Below are 23003 nucleotides of genomic sequence, written 5' to 3'. Positions count from 1 at the left end.
AAACTCTTTCAAGTCATACTCAACAGCATTGTGTATGATATGGGCTGGGCATGTGTCAACTAGCTGGAATCCTCTTTCACGAACCAGCTTGCTGGTCAAATTGCGCTCAAGGCTTTGGTTGTCTTTTGGGCTATCGTCTCGTACACATATATTTTATATTTCCCTGCTTATCATGACAAGGAGGTCTAAAGGGAGTTTAACAGCTTCCAGTCCTTCGAGAATTTTGCCCAGAAGAATAACAGCTTTACCGAGAAAAGCGGAATTCAGATGGAAGAACATCAGCTTCGTCAGGTAGCTCGAAAAATATTTCACCGTCACTTCCATTTCCTTGAGTCTCCCGTAATAATACTAATACTCTCCCCCTACATCTTCACGAAAAGGTCCCTGAAGATCCGATAGCGTAATTGACCATATCGGTCATTTTCTGCCGATACAAACTGAACCCCTTGAAATCATTTGGCGCAATCGCGCGTAACACCTTGGTGTCCTTTTCAGCGGAGTTGAACGATTCATTCTTCATTATTGCGTGTATGGTCCAAATAACCTCTTTTTCGAGAATACCTCCGGCTCGGAAACCTTTTCAAGTTTTGACCAAATAATGACGATTTTGTACATATTTTTTTTTATTTCCGCAAAATACGTGCCGATGAAGAGTAAAACGCGCGAAATCCGCGCGAAACGCAAAATTCGTGCTAGCTGTAACAGCCCTGCAAATGCAAAAAGATGTGAACTGTCAAAAATAATTAAGAAAAAAATTCACGCGCAACTGTTAACAGAAAAAACACGTGAAACTGTGTCTGCGGTCTTTACTTCCATAAGTTCAGCTCGCCTCCTACAGAAGAAATATAGAATATATGAATAACAGTTCTGCGTGATTTTTTTTCTTAATTATTGCAATCGAAATCGTATTCGATACGGCCCAATAACATTCATCATCGTTGGGGAGAACGAGAAACCATCATTCCTTGATTGCTCGGATGGCCGGTGCACGAGCGCCCATACAATGTGGACAATCTCTGAGAAAATCGAATGCTTTGAACGTTACGCACGAGTTGGGTTAAGCAAAAATCCGATGTCGATGTGTGCGCTCTTTAATTTGGCCTATGCCTGTGTTATCACGCTAAAACAAAGAACTCGGACTCGGCTAATTTTTGGTGCCCCAGCCAAAATTATGGACAGGACGAAGAGAGAGTGGAAGGGCAAGGTGTGAAGGGTTTGGGTAAATTTTGGAAGGGTCTACCGAAAGAAATATCAATATGAATGATCGCATAAAAATTGAAAAAATAAAGCGGTAGGCAAAGTCCGCGATTTTGAAAATATTCGCACGATTTTGAAAGATAAGAAGATCCTATTCATTAAAAATATACTAATCATATTTTAATATGACATTCCATATCGTTCAACTCTTACAAATTTGATCGCCGTAACAGGGATTGGTCGACCAATCAATATGGTCAAACTTGAGGACAAATTTGAAAAAAAAAAAAACGAATATTTCCACACAAAAAAATTTAAAATTGATTGTTGATTTTACGAGAAAAAAGGTTACACACCGGAGGTTGCTTTTTAAGAGTATAACGATTTTCTAGAAGTTTTTTTAAAAAGAAATGCGCTATCAATTTGTCTGACCTGGAATTACTTGTCCGTAAAGCTTCATAATAGACAGAACAATTTTTGGTTTGTATTGATAATGTTTTAGCTGTTAAGTTTTTTGTACCATCTTTAGAATATCCTGAAAACAATTTGCAACAATTTGCGATATGGCTTTTGCTTTATTGTTTGGAACTTTTAATGACTTTTGCTCACTATACTGCCGATTCTTAATTGAAGAATCTTCACAATTAATTTCAATAATTGTATTTAATAATATGAATTTGAACCATGCTTGGATGATACAATTATTTTAGAAAACAACAGTATAGCCAATCGCATCGTTTAATATCATTAATCAGTTATTTTATTTCTAAACTGTAATTACATAATAATACATGTGTAAAAGAAAAAAACTGCATTCTCCCGGTCCGCAACGCTCAAACATTTAGAAAGCAGCTGGTTTAAAGCAAAGGTCTCCAATCTGTGGTCCACGGACCACTTGTGTAACAATAGGTATTAGTATGGGTGAGGGTATTGTAATAATAGGTATAGGTATTGGTCAAGTTAGAGTTACGATTAGTAAAGAAGTTACGATGTAAATGTATGTGTAAATGATTAAGGAGAATAAAGCATTCGTTAATTAGGAGTCAACTCGAGAGGATCATTTCTTACAAGCTGTAGACAGGATGCCCCAGAAAGTTACCTGTGCAAAATAATCCTTTCCAGAAGCGATAGCTGAGTTGTTGTAGCGGAGAAAATACTCTGGAAGTGTTCAAGAGAACTGAAGCGTGATATTTTCGGGACCCGAACAATCTTGCGAAGGAAGTCATGTGCAAGCAAGAGAATGAACAATTCGAGGATGCCAGTAGCCGGGAAGATCGTTTTGTAACGGAAAAGAAGAAAAAGGAAGGTTTGAGGATCGAGATGCTGCAGAAAAGGATCGACGAAATGAGTCAAGAGTTGATTAGGCTGAATACTCAACAAGTGCACGTTGGAGATGAATTGCGTTGTCGTGTACCAGACATTCGAGAGATCAAGGAATTGGTAAACCTGTTTGACCCTAGTAACACGGTGTGTGGGAGTGCGGAAGTATGGGTGCGGAACATCGAGGAGACCGGAGAGCTGTATGGGTGAACTGATGGTGGGAAAGCAATCAAGCGGTGATTAAAACCTGGGAGCGTTTTAAGCAACATCGGTTCTCGGTTCGGGTTTCCTGCGACGAAAAACGAAGTGTTTTAACACAACTGGTTGGCTGGTAGAAAATGGAGGGGGCGTGAAGCGCCGATTGACTACGTGTATGAGATGCTGGTAATGGGTAAAAAGGGGTAGTTCAGGGAAGAAATCATTTTAATATTGTAGAAGCTGACCAATGCGGCGGATCGGGACATGTAGCGAGGGAGTTGTAGAATCCACTGTTTATTCTGACGCTTATCCAACACTTGTATAATTCGCCGCTGAAGCACACACGTCCGTTGCGCTAGATCGCTCACGCTTGTCTGTCCGTTTGCTCTGTCTCCGAACTATCTCCTGTCAAGTACGTCTCGATCTCCCTCTCTCTATATCCTCTCTCTCTATTCATATTCCTACAGGAGTGTGAAAGAGTTAAGTGCTATGCGTGTGGACAGGAAGGGCATTTGAAAAGGGATTGCCGTAGTATGGTGAGAGAAGCGACGGATAAGAAACTTACACATGTCCGTGTAGTAAAGAAAGAGAGTGCTTTTAAAAAAATAATTACAGTGGAGGACAAAACATTTGAAGCACTTATTGACACGGGAGCCAAAGTTTGAGCAATTCAAGAAAAATTGATGAATAATGTCGGAATCATTAAACCAAGCAATAAGACACTGAAAGGTTTCGGACAAGTCAAGGTAAAAGTAAAGGAAAAGGTATGTGCAAAGGTCAGCGTGGATAATGTTGTGTTGAGTGTAAAGTTGCAGATAGTACTGTCATGGGTGCAAAATATGGCTATTATATTAGGAGAGGATGTCCTTGAAAAAAATGGATAAGGATGGTAAAACGAAATAATCAGTTGATTTTTAGTTTTGATAAAAACACGAATATCCATTATGAGGGTGAAATATTAAGGCTTGATATTTTTACGATTGAAGGGACCGAACCAATTGAAGTTGGCGAGAATATGATCAAGTCAGAAGGTGATGCAAAGGAAAATAAAAAAATGTCAGAATTGGTGAAAAAGTAATGAAAGTGTTTCGCACTGAATATCAGAGAAGTTGGATGTGCAAGACAATAATACAATGAGAATAAAACTGATGGATAATGCAGCTGTATATGTGAAGCCACGTAAGATCGAGTTAGCGCTCGAAAAAGTTTTGAGTGAGTTGGTGGGTGAGCTGTTAGATAATAGAACCATAAAGGAATCAGAAACATAGTACAGGCGCCGAAGAAAAATGGACAGTTTAGCATGGCAGTCGATTATCGAAGCGCGAAATAGTATTGGTGGCCTATCTAGATGATTTGATACTGTCGGGAAAAAATGAAGACGATTTGTTGGAAAAATTACCTGTAAGAAATTCTAACATGAAATTAATAATCAAATTTTTTAGGCTGGTGGACGAGTGCCAAAAAATTAGTTTTTATTCTACACTGGTCGAAATCGTGTTAGAGAAAAGGCCGAAAGCTGACACCTTTCACCTATTTATATGTTTTTGTCCCTCATAACGCTGACAGTGCCGTGGAACCTTATAAATGTTCCAACATTACCTATTACATATAATCAGAGAGGAAGGTTTTACGATAAACCTGGAGGAATGCCATTTTTTCAAAGAAAATTTAGAATTTCTCGGTTTTGAAGTGGGTAGAAATGGAGTGAGGCCAGGAGAAACGAAAACAAAAGCGGTGACAGATTTTCCAAATCCAATGTCGGTACATGCGCTTCAACAATTTTTGGGACCGGCAGGTTTTTTCAGAAGATTTGTGAAAGATTTTAGCATTATAGCGGCACCTATGTTAAAACTTCTGAAAAAAGATTTCGAGTTTGAATGGAAGCAAGAGCAAAAGACCCACAGCCCACAGTGACAGCTCAACAGTACGCTTGCAAAATTCCCCTAATCGATTGCAACACTCCCCTAAGTGATTGCAAACATCCACAGCTTGAATGCAACATTCCCCTAAGTGATTGAACTATTCCGTTAAATGATTCGAAACCTTGTAATAATTAAGAAACCCTCTTTTACTACAGATAACTTAGTTTAGATAATTCAAAAATTTGCCGCACCCAATTGTTTAAATGGAATATATTGTGACAAGAACATTTTGAAAATGTTGCACGAAGGGCTAAAATACCTTTGAAATTTCGCTGGACTACAAAAATGCTTGTAGATGTAACAGATGAACTAGAGCAGGATCAAATTATTCAAACGTATCACGATACCAACCATAGAGGAATAACAAAAAGTACAAAACAAACGGATGCACCCAAAAAGCCTTTAAAAATCGTTAATACCGACATATTTATCATGAAGGATAAAAATTACTTCACATTTTCTGACAAGTTCTCACGGTTAGCTCTGGCAGTCCCTATAAAAACATGAAATACTGTGCATATACTGAAAGGAATATCCACATTTATCGCCACAATAGGAAAACCTTTACTACTAGTAATGGACCAAAAATGCAGCTTCAAATCAATTGCAGTTCAATCGTTTTTGAACGACGATTCGCAATCGAGTCATGTTTTCTTATACGATACGGGCCAATGAGGCGTTCACTCCTTCCCCCAATTTAATGTAGGGTGGTTAAGGTGGCCAAGTGACCTGGGTGGTGAAAATCCATCACAACAGCCACTTCACTTAATGCGCATACGAAATTTAAATGCCCCGAAACACAATCCAACACTGCGGTTCATAGCCCGAGAACTATTGACTGACACCAAACCAATCACGCTCTTTTTGTCTGTTTAAAAAAAGGAAGGTCGTATCTTCAACGGTGCTCCAGTGGGTTGAGGTTTTATTCAAGAATCAATTACGAGTTCGATGTGTGCATTCTTGAATTTAGATTGTCTGATTTCACGTAAAAACTAAGAACTCGGGGCCCGGCCATCTTTAGGGGCCCCAGCTAAAAAGGGGTTTATTGCGGACTGGACTATGTGAGAAAGTTGTTGAAGGGTTTGGGTCAAATTTGCATGAGCCTACAGAAAGAAATTTCGATATGAATGTTCACGTAAACATTGAACCAAAAGCAGTTACTCTACACCAGTGGTCTCCAACTATGCCGTAGACTACTTGTGCGTCATCCAACTGTAACGTTGGAAGAAACCCCCCTTCCCCAAATTACGTAACAGATGGAGTGATACCCCCGTCTAATAGCTTAGTTCATTGAACAAAATCAAAATTTCAATGAGTTGATTTCTTTTTGTTACTTTATTCTAGTATATTCACATTTTTTTAAATTAACCACACAAAAATCATATTATATTTTATGTAAAGAAAAGTATTCCCATGCAACAATCAAATTCAAAGATTCTGATAATCGGATCCTCAGCATGGTTTTCAATGAACTTGTATCAGAAGCGTTTTTTATCCAGCCATCTTCATGTTTTTTATTCAGCCATCTTCAGAAGCATAAATGTGTATCTTTCCAGAAATATTTATTTGGCTTTGGATGTTGCTTCATCATCAAATTGATTATTCTATTTCACATAAGATGTGATATTAACATTTTACGCAACAAAACCGGTTATGTTTGCAAGAGGTTCGGTTACATTTTCAATGTATTTATAAAATTGCGACCAATGATCAATTCTGACGGAAAATACGACTGACTGCATCCACTCCCTCTCCAATTTGTTTGAAACGAATTGGGTTTGTGGCGAGTTGGATTGGTATTGGTGGGATTTGTTATTTGCCTCAAAATAGTCCTTATTTTTGGCAAACACCTCTTCATTCGACGAAAATTTCTTCACAGTGAGCATCCTTATCATATCTGAGCTCAGGAAATAATCCATGGGATCCTGGTCTGAATCGTACGGTGGGTGAAGAAGCAATTCGTTGCTCAATGTGTGTATTTTGGTCATTGTTTTAATTCATTTGTGACTGGTGTGTTTTCATTGATTTGTGGTGGTGTCGTTGTTGTTTTTGGTCAAATGTGAACTCACGCGAGTTAAAAGTCGTATTACACAATATCAATATGCGATATCTGTACCGACACCACCGCTAGCAACAACACCATCACCACTGGCAATCCATCGTCAGCAACGGCACTCTCGACACAAACAACGGTAAAACAACAATGGCACCACAGGCAATGCATCGTCAGCAACGACACCATCGACACAAATCGCTGTTTTATATCGAAATATTTGTGAACGTTACGAGTAAAATTTTCCTTTGATATCTTTTGAGTGTCAGTTTTCTGGATCAATTTCACTTTACGATTGTTTTTCATTATTTTGAGATTTTTTAATGTTTTATTCGGTAACCTCTTTTGGGTACCCTCTGTATTCACTGTATTCAAACAGTTATGAAACTACGAGCGAGAGGTGGAATACTCTAAAAACAAAAATAATAAACTGTGCAAGAAATATACTCCTCCCACCACGTCGTGGCAACACCAAATCTGGCTGGTTCGACGATGAATGCAGACAAGTGTAACACAACGTAAGAATACTGCATACCGAGCAATGCAACAACGGCATAGAACGCGGGCATGCGCAGAGGAATATTCACGGCTCAGACGCGAGGAGAAACGAGTTCATCGCTCCAAGAAGCATGCTTTGGAGGAGCAAAACATGCGGGAACTCGACCAAACCAGAGAGGCGTACGGACCGACACGAAAGTTTTACCAAGCGATAGCAGGTCACCGAAACAACGTTGTACCTAGGGTAACCTGCTGTCGCAACAAGGATGAAGATCTGATTACTAACCAGCCAGAGGTTCTCTCGCGGTGAGCTCAGTACTTTGATGAATTACTCAACGACCAGTTTAACGAACAGCTAGAAGCGCCACTAGCAGATAGTGTCATGCTACTGCCACCTAGCATAGAAGAAACACAAAAGGCTATCCGTTGGCTGAAAAATAACAAGGCACCCGGAACCGACGGAATTGCAGCTGAACTGGTCAAGAATGGAGGTGCACGACTAGAAAACGAGATTCATCAAATTGTTACTGAGGTGTGGGATAGCGAATCGATGCCTTGTGATTGGAATCTCGGCATCATCTACCCCATATACAAGAAGGGAGATAGGACTGCAACAACTACAGGGGTATCCCGCTGTTGAATATCGCCTATAAAATATTCTCCCTGATCCTTCAGGATCGCCTTGTCCCGCACGTCGAAGAGATAGTCGGAAACTATCAAAGAGGATTCCGAAACGGAAAATCAACCACTGATCAGATCTTCACCATGCGGCAGATCTTGGAGAAGATGGCTGAATACAGACACAACACTTACACTTACACTTACTTAACACTTACTTCATTGACTTCAAAGCCGCATGATAGTATAGCCAGGGTAAAACTGTATGACGCTTTTGGAATCCCGGCCAAACTGATAAGTTAGAATGACGCATACGATAGTATAGTAAAAGCCGCATATGATAGTATAGCCAGGGTGAAACTGTATGACGCTTTTGGAATCCCGGCCAAACTGATAAGGTTAGTTAGAATGACTATGACCAACGTCACATGCCAGGTGAGGGTGGATGGAAAACTCTCACGACCTTTTGCTACCACCAAAGGTCTGCGCCAGAGGGACAGTTTACCTGTGTCCTATTCAATTCCAATTCAAATTCAATTCATCATTGGTTTGCAGCTCTCCTATCTAGCAGAAGCCTACCAAGGGCTCGAGCAGGCGGCACAGAGCCTCGGATTGCAGATAAACGAGGCAAAGACCAAACTGATGGTGGCAACATCATCGGGCCTACCAATAAATAATCAAAGTCTACGCAAGCGTGACGTACAGATAGGTGAACGCACTTTTGAAGTCGTCCTACAATTCACCTATCTGGGGTCAAAGGTTAGCAACATCAATAGCATGGAAGCTGAGTTGCGCGCAAGGATGCTGGCTGCCCACCGGTCATTCTACAGCCTGAAAAATCAGTTCACCTCAAAGAACCTGTCGCGACGGACGAAGCTGGGACTATATAGTACCTATATAGTTCCGGTACTCACATACGCCTCTGAGACATGGACACTGATCAAATCTGACGAAACCCTCTTAGCCGCGTTCGAGAGGAAGATGCTCAGCAGGATACTTGGCCCCGTATGTTTGAAAGGGCAATGGAGAAGCCGCTATAATGACGAGCTATACGAGATGTACGGCGACCTCACTGTCATACAGCGTATCAAGCTCGCCAGGCTCCGGTGGGCTGGCCATGTTGTACGCATGGAAACGGACGACCCAGCCCGTAAAGTCTTTTTAGGCCGTCCACAAGGACAGAGGAGGCGTGGTAGGCCCAAATTGAGGTGGCAAGATGGCGTGGAGGCGTCCGCCATTAAGGCCGGGATAACGGACTGGCAGACGAAGGCGCGAGACCGTGAGCGGTTTCGGACACTCCGGAGGCAGGCCAACACCACAAAGCGATTGTAGCGCCGGATAAGTAAGTAAGTGAACTTTAATAATAATTGTGCTGAGGTAGTATTAGAAAACTCATCATCAAGCCTAGTTTTTTTTGCCTTGTTTGCTGATATAAAATAACAAAAAGGATTAATTTCTACTTGTGCTATCTATGTGCTAGGCCATAGAATTATCAGCCCGCCTATTATCTCCTTTGAATATAGTAACGCTGTACAAGATCGCCAAACGCCAAACTCAAAAAATAAATATAATGTACTTACCTCTTCCTCGAGCCCTCGTTGCTCAAGAATATCAATGCATTTTTTAACAAAGGCAAATCCTACATCGTCGAGCGTGCTATCTTCACTACATTTTGTTGATAATGTTAAATTGATCTGTTTGTAATGGTTACCTTTATTAAAATAGATACTCTTTTACAGTAATAGTAGTGGATACTTACTGATTCTTTGCCATCCATTGCATCTATCCATGCTTTAATATCATCCTCACTGAGTGCCTGGAATGTATATGTAATAGTGTTCTTTTCATTGAAAGTAACATCAAAACAATAACGTTTTTCAAATTCTGATAACTTTTTTGTGCAAGAAGCAACTGTTAATGTTTCGGGAATAATTTGTTGCTGCGTTAAAAAAAGAAAAAAAAATATTAGGTCAATATGACATACACAAAACAAATTTTGTTTTATACTTACTGCTCGTCCGGACATTTGGTTGTATTGTAACATGGAAAATTCCTTGGTTTGTTTTTTGTACGTGCAGTAAAATTTTGACCACGTAATGACGGTAAATTCTATGACAAATAAATTTTAAATGAACAGATGATGAAGTATAAATATAAATGAGTAAAGACTGATAAGAACATTCCATCATAAAACACATATACAGGGTTTTCGAGGATTATATAGACATGTTCAGCGAGTTGTAGATTCGTTCAGGCATATAATAGACTCTTTCAGCGAGATATAGAATTATTTTTTCATTCTTAAATGTCCTAAAAGTAGCTAATAATAATTCCCCAAGCTGTTTAATACATGAATTAGTTGAAAAAAAGCATATTTTTTCGAAAACCGTTTGTTTACCTCCTGATGAGAATGATGCAAGTTGCAGTCCAAGGGTTACGAAAGTGACATCTCTACAGTATAACCGAACATGTCAACGCCTACTTCCGAACAATTCTATATCTCGCTGAAAGTGTCTGTTTTATGCTTGAACGAATCTACAACTCGCTGAACATGTCTATATAATCCTCGAAAACCCTGTAAGTCTCATCGATGATTGCCTCATTGCCATTATTTAGTTCGCAGATAATATAATCCCAGAAAATCGATGTTTTACAGTAGTCAAATAAATGCCACTTACTTTTTTCCATTAGATACAGATAACCCTGCTTTGCGTATTCACTATCGGGTTTCAATTTACTGTCCATGTATTTATTTTTCAATTCCTGGGCTTTTTGTCGAGTTTCATCAAAATTTTCGCGAGTCTTGAAAGAATGCATCATTAGTATCACCTAATGCATAAAATCGATGTACTGTGGAACACCGCTTATCCGGCCTCATCGGGATTTTATCTCGCAAAGATACTCTTTTAGAACAGATAATATGTCCATATGTTTTTTACACTGATTTGAAGTTGTTGAATTCCATAGATTGTTGTATTGATTTTGAATAAAATATGTAAAAATGTAGTTATTTTTTGGATTCTGAATAATTATACCGATTAATAAAGTCGTTTATTTTGTTGGATGAGAATATGACCGTTATCCTACGTTTTGTTTAACATGAATACATATATACGTGAGTAGGGTAAAGGATGGGGGACGAAGGGTTATGAAAATGTTTTATCAACGTAAGTATAGTACTTAATGTATCTTCATATACGGTCACATGCGACACATGTGGTTTTTATTAGTAAAAATTGTGATAATATCAATTAAGTATTATGTTCTGGAATTCAATACATAGTCTATAATCAAAACCTGATTTTTTTAATATTTTTTTTTTAATTTTTGGTACATCAGGAGACTAACAAATGGTTCAGGAAAATAATTCAAATGAGTTGTGTTTTCAGTGTTTTTCGTCATATTATTATGATCTTATGACCTGTTCATTCAAACCTTCTTCTCGGCACATCATGACACTTTTGTATTGAATTATCATTTTCGAGTAACACGAATAAAATTTACCCGAAAAAACGGAATTCCACTGTATTTCGTATATGTGAATAATACCTACTTTCTGAACCTTTAGTTGAAGATCAGATAAATATTCCTTGGCATCTTCAGCAACCTCATGTCCAAGGTGATAGAAGACAAGCCAATCTGATATGAATCCTAAAATAGTATATAAAAAAAAATATTTGACCGTCACATTTTTTAAATATTATACTCACTTAGTATTATTTCCACAAATTCAAATTTTATTCGTTCTTGCACTTCTTGTATGCTTAAAACGTAGCTCAAAGATTCTCGTAAGTATTCTCTTTCCAACATCCCCAAAGAAGCATCGGCCTAAAATCAAAAGAAAGCGTATACATAAAAATGTTGAAAATGTTTATATTATTCAATTAGAATTTTGTTGTTTTTCTTAACGGGAAACCGGTACGGTTCGCTCTACGCATAGCAAACTCTCTCACTCGCGTCATTCTCTCCAAAATATCTCAATTTAACTATAGGGGAAAGTGGGGCAAAATGGCTCTGTTAAGGATTTTGCTATGTATCTCAATGGGTAAACCACATTACATTGAAATTTTGACGGCAATCAATGATTTAACGTCTTATTCATGAACCGAAAATAGTAGTAGTAAGCGAGTCCACTAACAGGTAATGTCATGCTACTGCTACCTAGCATAGAAGAAACACAAAAGGCTATCCGTCGGCTGAAAAATAACAAGGCGCCCGGAACCGACGGAATTGCAGCTTAACTGGTCACGAATGGAGGTGCACGACTAGGAAACGAGATTAATCAAACTTTAATTTAGGTATGGGATAGCAATTCGATAGCATGGGATAGCACGAGCAATAGCTTGTGCTTGGAATCTCGGCATCATCTACCCCTATATACAAGTTAGTGATGGATAAATACAATTTTTTTCCGGAATCGGAATGATCCGACTCCGGCACCCCTCGGAGTTGGACTCGGAGTTATTCCGGACTGTTTAGCGGGGGGGGGGGGGCTGTGCGCACGGGACAACCCTCGGACTCATCGACTCCGAGTCCGGATCACTCCGGATCACTCCAGATCACTCCGTATCACTCCGGATCTCTCCGGATCTCTCCGGATCTCTCCGGATCTCTCCGGATCTCTCCGGATCTCTCCGGATCACTCCGGATCACTCCGGATCACTTCAGATCATTCCGGATCACTCCAGATCACTCCGGATCACTCCGGATCACTCCGGATCACTCCGGATCACTCCGGATCACTCCGGATCACTCCGGATCACTCCGGATCACTCCGGATCACTCCGGATCACTCCGGATCACTCCGGATCACTCCGGATCACTCCGGATCACTCCGGATCACTCCGGATCACTCCGGATCCTTCCGGATCACTCCGGATCCTTCCGGATCACTCCGAATCACTCCGGATCCTTCCGGATCACTCCGGATCACTCCGGATCACTCCGGATCACTCAGGATCACTCCGGATCACTCAGGATCACTCAGGATCACTCCGGATCTGTCCAGATCAGTCCGAATTAGTCCGGATCAGTTAGGATCAGTTTTCGTACGTATTCGATATACGACTTGAAAGTCAATGAACTCATCAAGAATTGTCAAAACCAGGTGTGTCAAACAGGCGACCCGCGTCGATTTTGAATGCGGCCCGCATTAATATTTTGAGAATTGCTTAAAGCACTGCAAATCAAAAATCTGTCGAAGTGTATTCAAATGTTTAGAGAAGAATAGTCATTTTGTCGCTATATTCTTCGAAATTAACATTAATGTACCCATAACATCTAACAAACTTATTCTACACGTACGTACAGAACAACCGAAACCCTTAAGAAACATTATATCGAATGCAAACTCAGTCGTATTATGTTTCGATTCAATTCTGAATATTAGCATAATTTTGTGCAGAATCAATTGCACATTTTATATGGAAAAACAGATTTGTGTCAACTGTCTAGAAACGAAATAGGAATGAAAATAACTTGATACACACACTTGGAAACTTCGTAACAACTAGTGATAGATTATCGGAATCGCATCCACGGCTCAAAACCATTTCCGATCTTAGCTTTTCCGACTCCGATTCCGGTTAAATCAAACCAACAGATCCGCTCGTTGCCGTCCGAAGCCTATAGAGCCGTCCAGAGCCATTCGAAACCGTTGAAGTCATCGGTAGTCGCACGGCTAGTTTGCAGTCAGAAATGGCTCTGGTCGGTCTCACCGATTTTGACAATCTCAATGCCTCCGACTGCCAAGTAAAGGCTTCAGTCGGCTCCGAATTGTTCCGTACGGATCTGCACGGCTGCGACCTTAGAATGTTAATTTTTTTGATGTTCGATTGGATCCACTTCTGTTTTTTTTTTCATAACCATGCCACCATAAAAATGTTAGGCTGGAAATAGACGAACCGAGGTCGTCGCGGTACCCCGAAAATCGCGTATGACTTGAGCTGTCAATTCTGTTATAAAATCTGACAGGTAGGCGAGATAATCGCGGTTCGTGTATCGAACCATTCGAGATCTGGTGACGATTGAATGTGCTAAGATTATTTTTTTAATCAACTTGCGAATCAAATTATTTATTTCACATAGTTCATGCAAAATAAAATACAAAACTCGTTTCTCGACATGAGTTTTCACACAAACCCACCAGAAAAAGTAAAAATAATCGGTACTCGCTACCGCGAAAATCTCAGCAATACCAAAGTTGGGTATCTCTGCGAAACAGCAGGCGCGATTAGAGGCGCAGAAGATTTGACAGCTCAACTGTTCTACAACTGTTATAAACAAGGCGCGAATTTCGCGGTACCGCGACGATCCCAGTTCGTCTATTTCCAGCCTTAATATCTAATGTTTATGACTCATTGAAAGCGATTGTACGATTGTAAAAACTATTGACAGTTTATATACAGCGCGAAATCTATTGACATCTCGCGTCAAAACCCGACAATTAGCTTAATTTTCCGTCTTAATTATAATCATTTAACATAAAAATCTCGCTTATTTAACACCTCGTAGTTACATTATCCCAAAGTAGCCTAAATAATTCAATCAATTAATTAAAATTTTGCCAGTCCCTTTAGAAAATCAGTAGACAGTCATAAATAACTCCATAGAAATAAACCATAGAAATTAACGGTACAAAAATGGTGATGAATACACGCTCCACTTTAGCTCGTAGAAATAGTCCCTCGAAAGCAGGAACCAGTAGATATTCCACCCGCCGTAGCTCACTGGGAACGATGTCCCCGTCTAAGGCTTCGGCCACCAGCTTTGGTAGACGGGCATCAACTAACCAGCTGATGGCCTCAAAGGCGATGGCACCAGCCTTACGAAGAGCTTCTTCGGTAGAGGTGGAGGGAAAAGCAAAAAGGGTATCTGTTCTCCCGCAGATCGCGTAAGACAGCCAAGGGGAGGGTTCCAAGGCAGGGCAAATATACGACAGGAAATTTTTTGCAACTGCATATCCAGCCGATTCCAAGCCCATGGGCCCATTGCAAAAAGCAAAACATGAGCTCATGCTGTTTATCAGGGACACCGTGAAGCACAGGGCTATTTTAGCAAAAACGCCCCAATTTTCTGATTGGGAACAGCGTATAGGCTCAGTATTAGCCCTGTTGCACAACCTTCCAGCATTTTGGCTAGGGGAGGCCGGGTCAGGAATTGATGTGGGAACGGGAACAGAGGATCTTGTGGTGGAGGATCCGGTTGTGGAGCAAGACTTGGGGCCTTTGGCAGGCCCTAATCAGGAGCAGCAACCGGGTTCCATTCCCTTGAATGAGTCCGACGTCACCAAATTCTTCACTGTTTTTGGGGGAATCATGCGGGAGATGTATGACATAATAGTTAGGGAAAACGAGGCCAAGACAGGAGGAAATAGGGAAAAGGGACAACAGCTAGTGGGTCAAGGAGGGAAAAATAGCAAGAAAAAGGGAAAGGGTGGGAAGGGGGAAAATACTAAGGTGGTTGGGGCAGAGGCACCGATGGCAGGGGAAAGTTGTTCAAGTGACCAGGGATCTGGACCACAAGGGGGGCAAGAGGGGGCGCAAGAATGGCGGACGGTAAAGGGAAAGACTGCCGTGCGCCGGGGGAGGAGGAAGAGGAAGAAGCAGCGTGAAGCTGAGCAAGCAGCCAGCCTCGCCGCAAATACCCAACCTACTGCTCCCCAACCCAAGCAAAAGCCGGCACCTGCCTTTAATCCCAGGGCCGGCAGAATGCCAAACGCCATCGAGCTTGAATCAATTGGGGGATTCAAGTACGCGGACATGATGCCAATCCTTAGGGAAACGGTGGAAAAGGAGGATGTGCAGAGAATTCGCACAAACTTCAAGGTTCATCTACTAGCACCATTGTCGCACCAGGAAACGATGACCCTTTGGAGAGAGGTGTCCAAGGCTCTTGAGGGCAAAGCCAAATGCCGACCGCGGACACCCTCAGTGCGGGTGAACTGCACCAACATTCCGCCTGGCACTTCATCCGAAGAAATTTCTTGGGAAATGAGTGCCGCGTTGGGCGTTGAAATTTTCAGCGACCAAATCACGACCGTAAAAACGCATTACGGTACGTTGGTCGCATTTTTTGACTGCCCAGCAATAGCGGTCTCTGACCAAGCCCTTGCGAGGCAATACACGGTTGGTTTCAGCAAATGTTGCAGGCTGCGGCTATTGGAACGCCAGCGGCAATGCTACCGGTGCTACGAATACGGGCATACTGCTGCCCGCTGCCGCGGCAAGGACCGTAGTAGCAAATGCCACCGTTGCGCAGAAGACAAGCACGAGGGACCGTGCACTAGGGAGCGGAAGTGCTTGGGATGCCAGGGCCCAGATGCAATCGGGCACTCGCTGGGCCAGCGCAGTTGCCGCTACTTTGGAAAGGTAACCCCACAGCCCAGTCATGATTAGAGTGTTCCAACAGAACCTCAATCATGACCAAATGGCACAAGACTTGCTTTTGCAAAGTGCTCGTGCCGAGGGTTGTGATATTCTGATTCTCTAGGACCCCTATTGGGTGCCGAGTAATAACAGCAATTGGGTTACCGATACCACTGGCCGGGTTGCAGTGGTATCAGTTGGGGATTATCCTTTTCAGCGCATCATTGACAACCAACGCGAGGACTTCGTTGTGGTCGAGATGCGAGGAATTGTTTTCTGCTCCGTTTACCTACCACCCGTGGGTTCCGATTTGACTGTCGAAGAGTACAAACGCAAATGGACCGAAATTGTGTCTGTACTCCCACGGAATCGGGACACCGTGATCGGGGGTGACGTAAACGCCTGGTCAGGTGCATGGGGGATGGAGCGGAGGCCAAACGATGGGGAAAGGGTATCTAGGGGGGGAGTTGTGATGGACGCGGCGGCCGCTTTGGGATTGGTTCTCCTAAACCAGGGCAACCAGAGCACTTGGATTGGGGCAAATGGCCGCAACTCCATAGTGGACGTGTCGTTTTGCAGCCCCTCTTTGGTAGGGGAAAATAATTGGCGCGTTTGTGACGAAACCCCAAGTGACCACAATACTATTAAGTTTGTGGTCGGCAGGGCTCCGAGACAGCGCGCCAATAACGTGGGACACTCAGCAGTGAATGGGGGAAGGTGGTCCACAAGATTCTTCGACAAGGATTTGTTCGTTGAAATCTTGAGGGACCAAGACATTTTTGGGCACGCTGCTACGGCAGAGGAGCTGACCCAGGCCATTACGGTGGCTTGTGATGGCACCATGCCTAGGCAACCCCCAAGGCGACAGGGCCGGCGTCCAGTTTATTGGTGGACGTCCGAGATTGATCGGTTGCGCAGCCATTTTCATGGAATGAAACGGCGGTTCAACCGGGCCCGGACCGAGGAGCAGCGCGAGGAAAGGCGTCAAATGAAGTCTGACGCACGCGCTGCCCTGGAACGGGCCGTCAAGCTCAGCAAGGACCAACACAAGCAGGATCTGCCGGAACAATTGGAACCGCACGGCTTTGGCCCCGCGTACCAAATCCGCAAACAGCAGTGGGAAGGAGCTCGGGTTCCGATGGAACGGGATGCTAATAAGCTCCAGTTCATCGTGAATGAGCTCTTTCCCGAGCGTCCCCCGATGGAGTGGCCCGAGACGGAAGTAGGTGGGGATCCGATGGATCCGGTCTCGGAGGAGGAGTTGGTGGAAGAGTTGAAGGAGATTGCCCGCTCACTCAACCCCAAGAAAGCTCCAGGGGACGACAATATTCCAAATATGGCTGCAGCAGCGGCAATTCTGGCTTTTCCTGCCGTTTTTGCCAAAAGCTATAAGCAGCTACTGGAGGCAGGCACTTTCCCCGACGCATGGAAGCGGCAGCAACTGGTGCTGCTTACCAAGTCGGGGAAACCACCTGGGGAGCCCTCGTCATACCGGCCCATTTGCTTACTGAGTGTGCTGGGAAAAAATTTGGAGCGGTTGATTCAGCGGAGGCTGACAACCCACCTAGAGTCGACGGGGGGACTTTCGGATGCCCAATACGGTTTCCGTAAAGGGCGTTCGACCGTGGATGCCATCACTCGGGTGATGGATAACGGGAAAGTCGCTCTTGATAAAAAGCGAAAGGGGGATCGTCTCTGTGCGGTGGTAACGGTGGACGTCCGGAATGCCTTCAACTCGGCAAACTGGAGAGCGATCGGCCAAGCTCTGCAGCGTAAAAACACTCCCCCTTATTTGCAGGCGTTGCTGCGGAACTACTTTATTGGCCGAACGCTCCACTACGATACGGATGAAGGAATAGTGTCGAGGACTGTATCTGCTGGCGTTCCTCAGGGTTCGGTTCTAGGACCAACACTGTGGAACGTCATGTATGACGACCTACTCCGCTTGCCGCTCGAAGGACTACGAGCGGACATCATCGGGTTTGCTGACGACGTGGCCTTCACATTTTTGGGAAGGACCACAGAACAGGTCAGCGTGTTAGCAACGGCTAACCTGGAGAGGATCGAGCGGTGGTTGCAAGGAGTCGGTTTGGAACTTGCCCACCAAAAGACCGGGTTCATGATTTTCTGTACTCATCATGTCCCGCAGCTCGCAGAGCTACAAGCGGGCGGTCACTCGATCCAATCCACGGAAACGCTGAAATACCTGGGAGTGGACCTCTGCCGCAAACAGCACCACAGCCGGCATCTGGAGAGGGTGGTCAATAAGGCTTCACGGATTACGAATGCCTTGACCTGCCTGATGCCGAATAAGCGTGGTCCTAAGAGCCGCAGTAGGAGCCAGCTCGTAAACGTCGGCAACAGTATCATCCGATACGGAGTTGCCACCTGGGGGCGATCGACAAGGAAACCCATCGCAAATCGGTCCAAAGGGCGCATCGACCAGGGGCTCTCCGAGTCGCCAGCGCCTTCCAGACCGTATCTTATGATGCCGCTTGCGTTGTCGCCAACACCACCCCGTTAGTCCTCCTCATGCAGGAGGATATCCGCTGCCACGACGAAAAGGTAGCGAGTGGTGGCGTTCAATCGGACATCCGGAAGCGGCAACGGGAGGAAACGATGAGGCGCTGGCAGGACCAGTGGACAACGGGTGCAGGGCAACCAGGAGCACCTGGATTGAAGACGAGGAGATTGATCCCAGACATTAATATCTGGGTCAGCCGCAAGCATGGGGCAGTCGACTTTTTCCTCACCCAGCTCCTCACGGGGCACGGGTTCTTGCGCTCCTATTTCGTCGAGAAAGGCATCCTGGATGGCTCGCCCAACTGCCCTGAATGTGGGGACGCCGTGGAAGACGTTGAACATGTGCTGTTCCACTGTCCGCGGTTCGATCGGATCCGGAACGAGATGCAGCAGCGGTGCCATTCCCGAGTAACAATGAACAACATTGTCTCGGAAATGTGCGCCTGCAGCGATACGTGGGAGGCCGTCCGCGCCGCCGCCAGGACAATCTTCTCCACTCTCCAAGCGAGATGGGATGTTGAGCGTCCACCAACGGCTAGGCGACGCAGGCGGGCCAGACGGCGGGCGAGGGACGCAAATGGCGGTCCTTCAGGCCCTGCGGCACGGCAACAACCCGTGCCACAAGGGCCACCGTAAGCTGGAAAGTTACTAATCTTTCTTCTTTCTTTTCGTTTCTTTCCAGCTTTCTTTTTCTCTTTTCTCCTCTATTTTCAGCTTTCTTCTCTCTCTTTCTGTTTTCTTGTTTCCAAATCCAAATCTCGTTTCAGTACAACTGCCTTACGTGCTTGGAGTGGTGATCAACGATGCAGACCCCCCATTGCCCACCCGAAGTGTGGGCGATAGGATCACAGGGACCGCGTCGCACCACGGAAAGCAGCGTAATAAGCAGCATCAGCAGACCAGATCGCCGCAGAAGATGCGTCGTGAGCCAGGGTGCAACCGCACACACGACTCTGCATGAAGTAATACGCACCACAGCGTACCGGCCGGGTTGGGTGAGTTGGAGAGGGGGATGGAATATGCTCACTCTTCGTTAAAAAAAAAGCGATTGTAACCAAGTTGAAATTATTCGCACCCCCATTCTACAATATGAATTAATGTACTTTCAAACCTCCCCAAAAATCAAAACCAAAATGAAATGATTACGCTTAAGATAGAGGAATTTAGATTAAGGATTCAAATAATCGAAATGCCGAAGCCCTGCAATACATAGCTTATTAATAGATTAGCTCACAAAGTCCATTCCTCAATTTGCAAATCATTTAAGACGCTTCAAGTGCCAAAAAATATTTGCCGACCTTTGTGGGATCACACACCACGAATCTTGGTCAGATAAAATTATCGTAATTTACCAAAATGTTTCGTATAATACGAGTTTTTGTTATAAGAAATGAATATACCACCACTTGGAACTTGGAAATTTGTGAAAAATAATGTTTAAACACGTTATATTACAAATTTTCTCTTGATCTGCCGAAAAATTGCAGGACAATATTTTTGTAATTCATCTAGCGATGGATAGCTTGGATTCCTTGAAAAAGATACGCAACAGGCTGCTAGACTTCCCCTACCTCAGTGAAAAAGTGAGGTTGAGCGATATTTTCTAACAGACCTGCCGTTTGAGAACGCGACTAATGAAAATTTTGATTTTCCTCTTTTAATAATAAGGATAAAAGAAATTGCATGTGACGTTAATGTACTATTAAACTTTTTTTTTTTTTTGATAAAAAAGAGCACAATGAAATATAACATCGCAAAGTTGTAAACAAGAAACGATTCCAGATTTGAAGCGAGGAGCATACAAAGTCAATTTGTTTAACAATAATGATTTTAAACAGTATACTATATACTGGGTTTACCAGTGCTCTGTAATGGGATGGGATCCGAAGCCCTCCGAGGGATAACATAGGCTCTCCCATCCAACTCCTATTCCGACACGTCCTCGTCGTGCAGAGTGGTAACATGTGCCTTCATATATCCTAGCTTGGGTACACGGGCTAGATCCAACCCCTTGGGCGGATGGTGGCATATGGCGAACCAGGAGGGGGGTGGGTATCCCGGGAAACTGGGTGCCTGAACGTCGGGGGGGCAACCCGACGCTAAATAAAACGGCCACGTGGGCGCAGGGTCAGTCACCCAGTCCCATGGAACAACTGACTACAGAAAGCATCAGAAGGATACGAAACGGACTTAACGATACCGACCCAACGCAATGCCCCCGGACAACGATTAAAATGGGCTCATGGAACGTACGCACTCTTAGCAAAGCCGGAGCCTTGAAACAACTTGATGACGCCCTAGCCACATTGAGCATGGACCTCGTAGCTCTACAAGAGATTCGGTGGCTAGGGAACGGTGTGCACAACAGGCGTGGTAAGCAATGCTACGATATTTACTACAGCTGCCACGACCGCCACCACGTGCTCGGAACGGGTTTCGCCGTAGGTCCCCGGCTGAAATCCGTAATCATAGATTTCAAGGCTATAAACGATAGGCTATGCACCCTGCGCATGCGAGGCAAATTTTTTAATATCAGCCTCATAAACGTTCACGCCCCTACCGAAGATAAAGAGGAAGAGGAGAAGGACCTTTTTTACGGCCGCCTCGCTAGAACTATAGATGCGTGCCCCAGGCATGACCTCAAAATCATCCTGGGGGACTTCAACGCAAAAGTCGGTAGGGAGCCAATGTACCGCCAATACACTGGCTGTCACAGTCTGCATGAGCACAGTAACGATAATGGTAGTAGATTGGTCCAGTTCGCCGCAGCGAACAATCTGGTTGTAGGAAGTACCAAATTTGCGCGGAGGGACATCCACAAAATGACGTGGGCGCACCCGGATGGCGAATCCTTCAACCAGATCGACCACGTGTTAATAAGCCGCCGACGACAGTCGAGCCTGTTAAACGTCAGAACTTATCGAGGAGCCAATATCGATTCCGATCACTACTTGGTTGGCTTAGTGATACGTTGTAGAATCGCCCGCCCCCGCACCAATGGGGGCGGAGAAAACACGCTGCCTCGGCTCAACACGGACTCTCTAAGGGACATTACTGTCCAACAGGAATTCAAAGCCGCTTTAGACGAGTCTCTACTACCAGAAAACAAATATGAAACTACGAGCGAGAGGTGGAACGCTCTAAAAACAAAAATAATAAACTGTGCAAGAAATATACTCCCACCACGTCGTGGCAACACCAAATCTGGCTGGTTCGACGATGAATGCAGACAAGTGACCGAACGTAAGAATACTGCATACCGAGCAATGCAGCAACGGCATAGAACGCGGGCATGCGCAGAGGAATATTCACGGCTCAGACGCAAAGAGAAACGAGTTCACCGCTCTAAGAAGCATGCTTTGGAAGAGCAAAACATGCGGGAACTCGAGCAAACCAGAGAGGCGTACGGACCGACACGAAAGTTTTACCAAGCGATAGCAGGTCACCGAAACAACGTGGTACCTAAGGTAACCTGCTGTCGCCACAAGGATGGAGATCTGGTTAGTAACCAGCCAGAGGTCCTCTCGCGGTGGGCTCAGTACTTTGATGAATTACTCAACGACCAATTAAACGAACAACTAGAAGCGCCACTAGCAGATAGTGTCATGCTACTGCCACCTAGCATAGAAGAAACACGAAAGGCTATCCGTCGGCTGAAAAATAACAAGGCACCCGGAACCGACGGAATTGCAGCTGAACTGGTCAAGAATGGAGGTGCACGACTAGAAAACGAGATTCATCAAATTGTTACTGAGGTGTGGGATAGCGAATCGATGCCTTGTGATTGGAATCTCGGCATCATCTACCCCGTATACAAGAAGGGAGACAGGTTGGACTGCAACAACTACAGGGGTATTACGGTGTTGAATACCGCCTATAAAATATTCTCCCTGATCTTTCAGGATCGCCTTGTCCCGCACGTCGAAGAGATAGTAGGAAACTATCAAAGAGGATTCCGAAACGGAAAATCAACCACTGATCAGATCTTCACCATGCGGCAGATCTTGGAGAAGATGGCTGAATACAAAAACGACACATACCATCTCTTCATAGACTTCAAAGCCGCATACGATAGCATAGCCAGGGTAAAACTGTACGACGCTATGAGCTCATTTGATATCCCGGCCAAACTGATAAGGCTAGTTAGAATGACTATGACCAACGTCACATGCCAGGTGAGGGTGGATGGAAAACTCTCAGGACCTTTTGCTACCACCAAAGGTCTGCGCCAGGGGGACGGGCTTGCCTGTCTCCTATTCAACTTGGCACTAGAGAGGGCCATCCGCGACTCGAGGGTGGAGACTACGG

General features: G+C 44.1%; 1 protein-coding gene across 1 annotated transcript in view; it reads right to left on the bottom strand.

Annotated features, from left to right (window-relative positions):
* Window positions 1-9260: 9260 nt before the first annotated feature.
* Window positions 9261-23003, bottom strand: part of LOC121602561 (rho GTPase-activating protein 26-like) — a 28486-nt gene continuing 14743 nt past the window's right edge. The window contains exons 2-7 of the mRNA XM_041931325.1: window positions 11517-11634; window positions 11360-11457; window positions 10485-10608; window positions 9818-9915; window positions 9566-9745; window positions 9261-9500 (exon numbers count right to left, since the gene is read on the bottom strand). Coding sequence (XP_041787259.1) covers window positions 9276-9500; window positions 9566-9745; window positions 9818-9915; window positions 10485-10608; window positions 11360-11457; window positions 11517-11616 — 825 coding nt within the window. The 5' untranslated portion in view covers window positions 11617-11634 and the 3' untranslated portion in view covers window positions 9261-9275. The remainder of the gene's footprint in view (window positions 9501-9565; window positions 9746-9817; window positions 9916-10484; window positions 10609-11359; window positions 11458-11516; window positions 11635-23003) is intronic.

The sequence above is a fragment of the Anopheles merus genome, unplaced genomic scaffold, assembly GCF_017562075.2.
Source record: "Anopheles merus strain MAF unplaced genomic scaffold, AmerM5.1 LNR4000508, whole genome shotgun sequence".
Classification (NCBI taxonomy): domain Eukaryota; kingdom Metazoa; phylum Arthropoda; class Insecta; order Diptera; family Culicidae; genus Anopheles; species Anopheles merus.
This window is presented reverse-complemented; position numbering and strand designations above follow the sequence as displayed.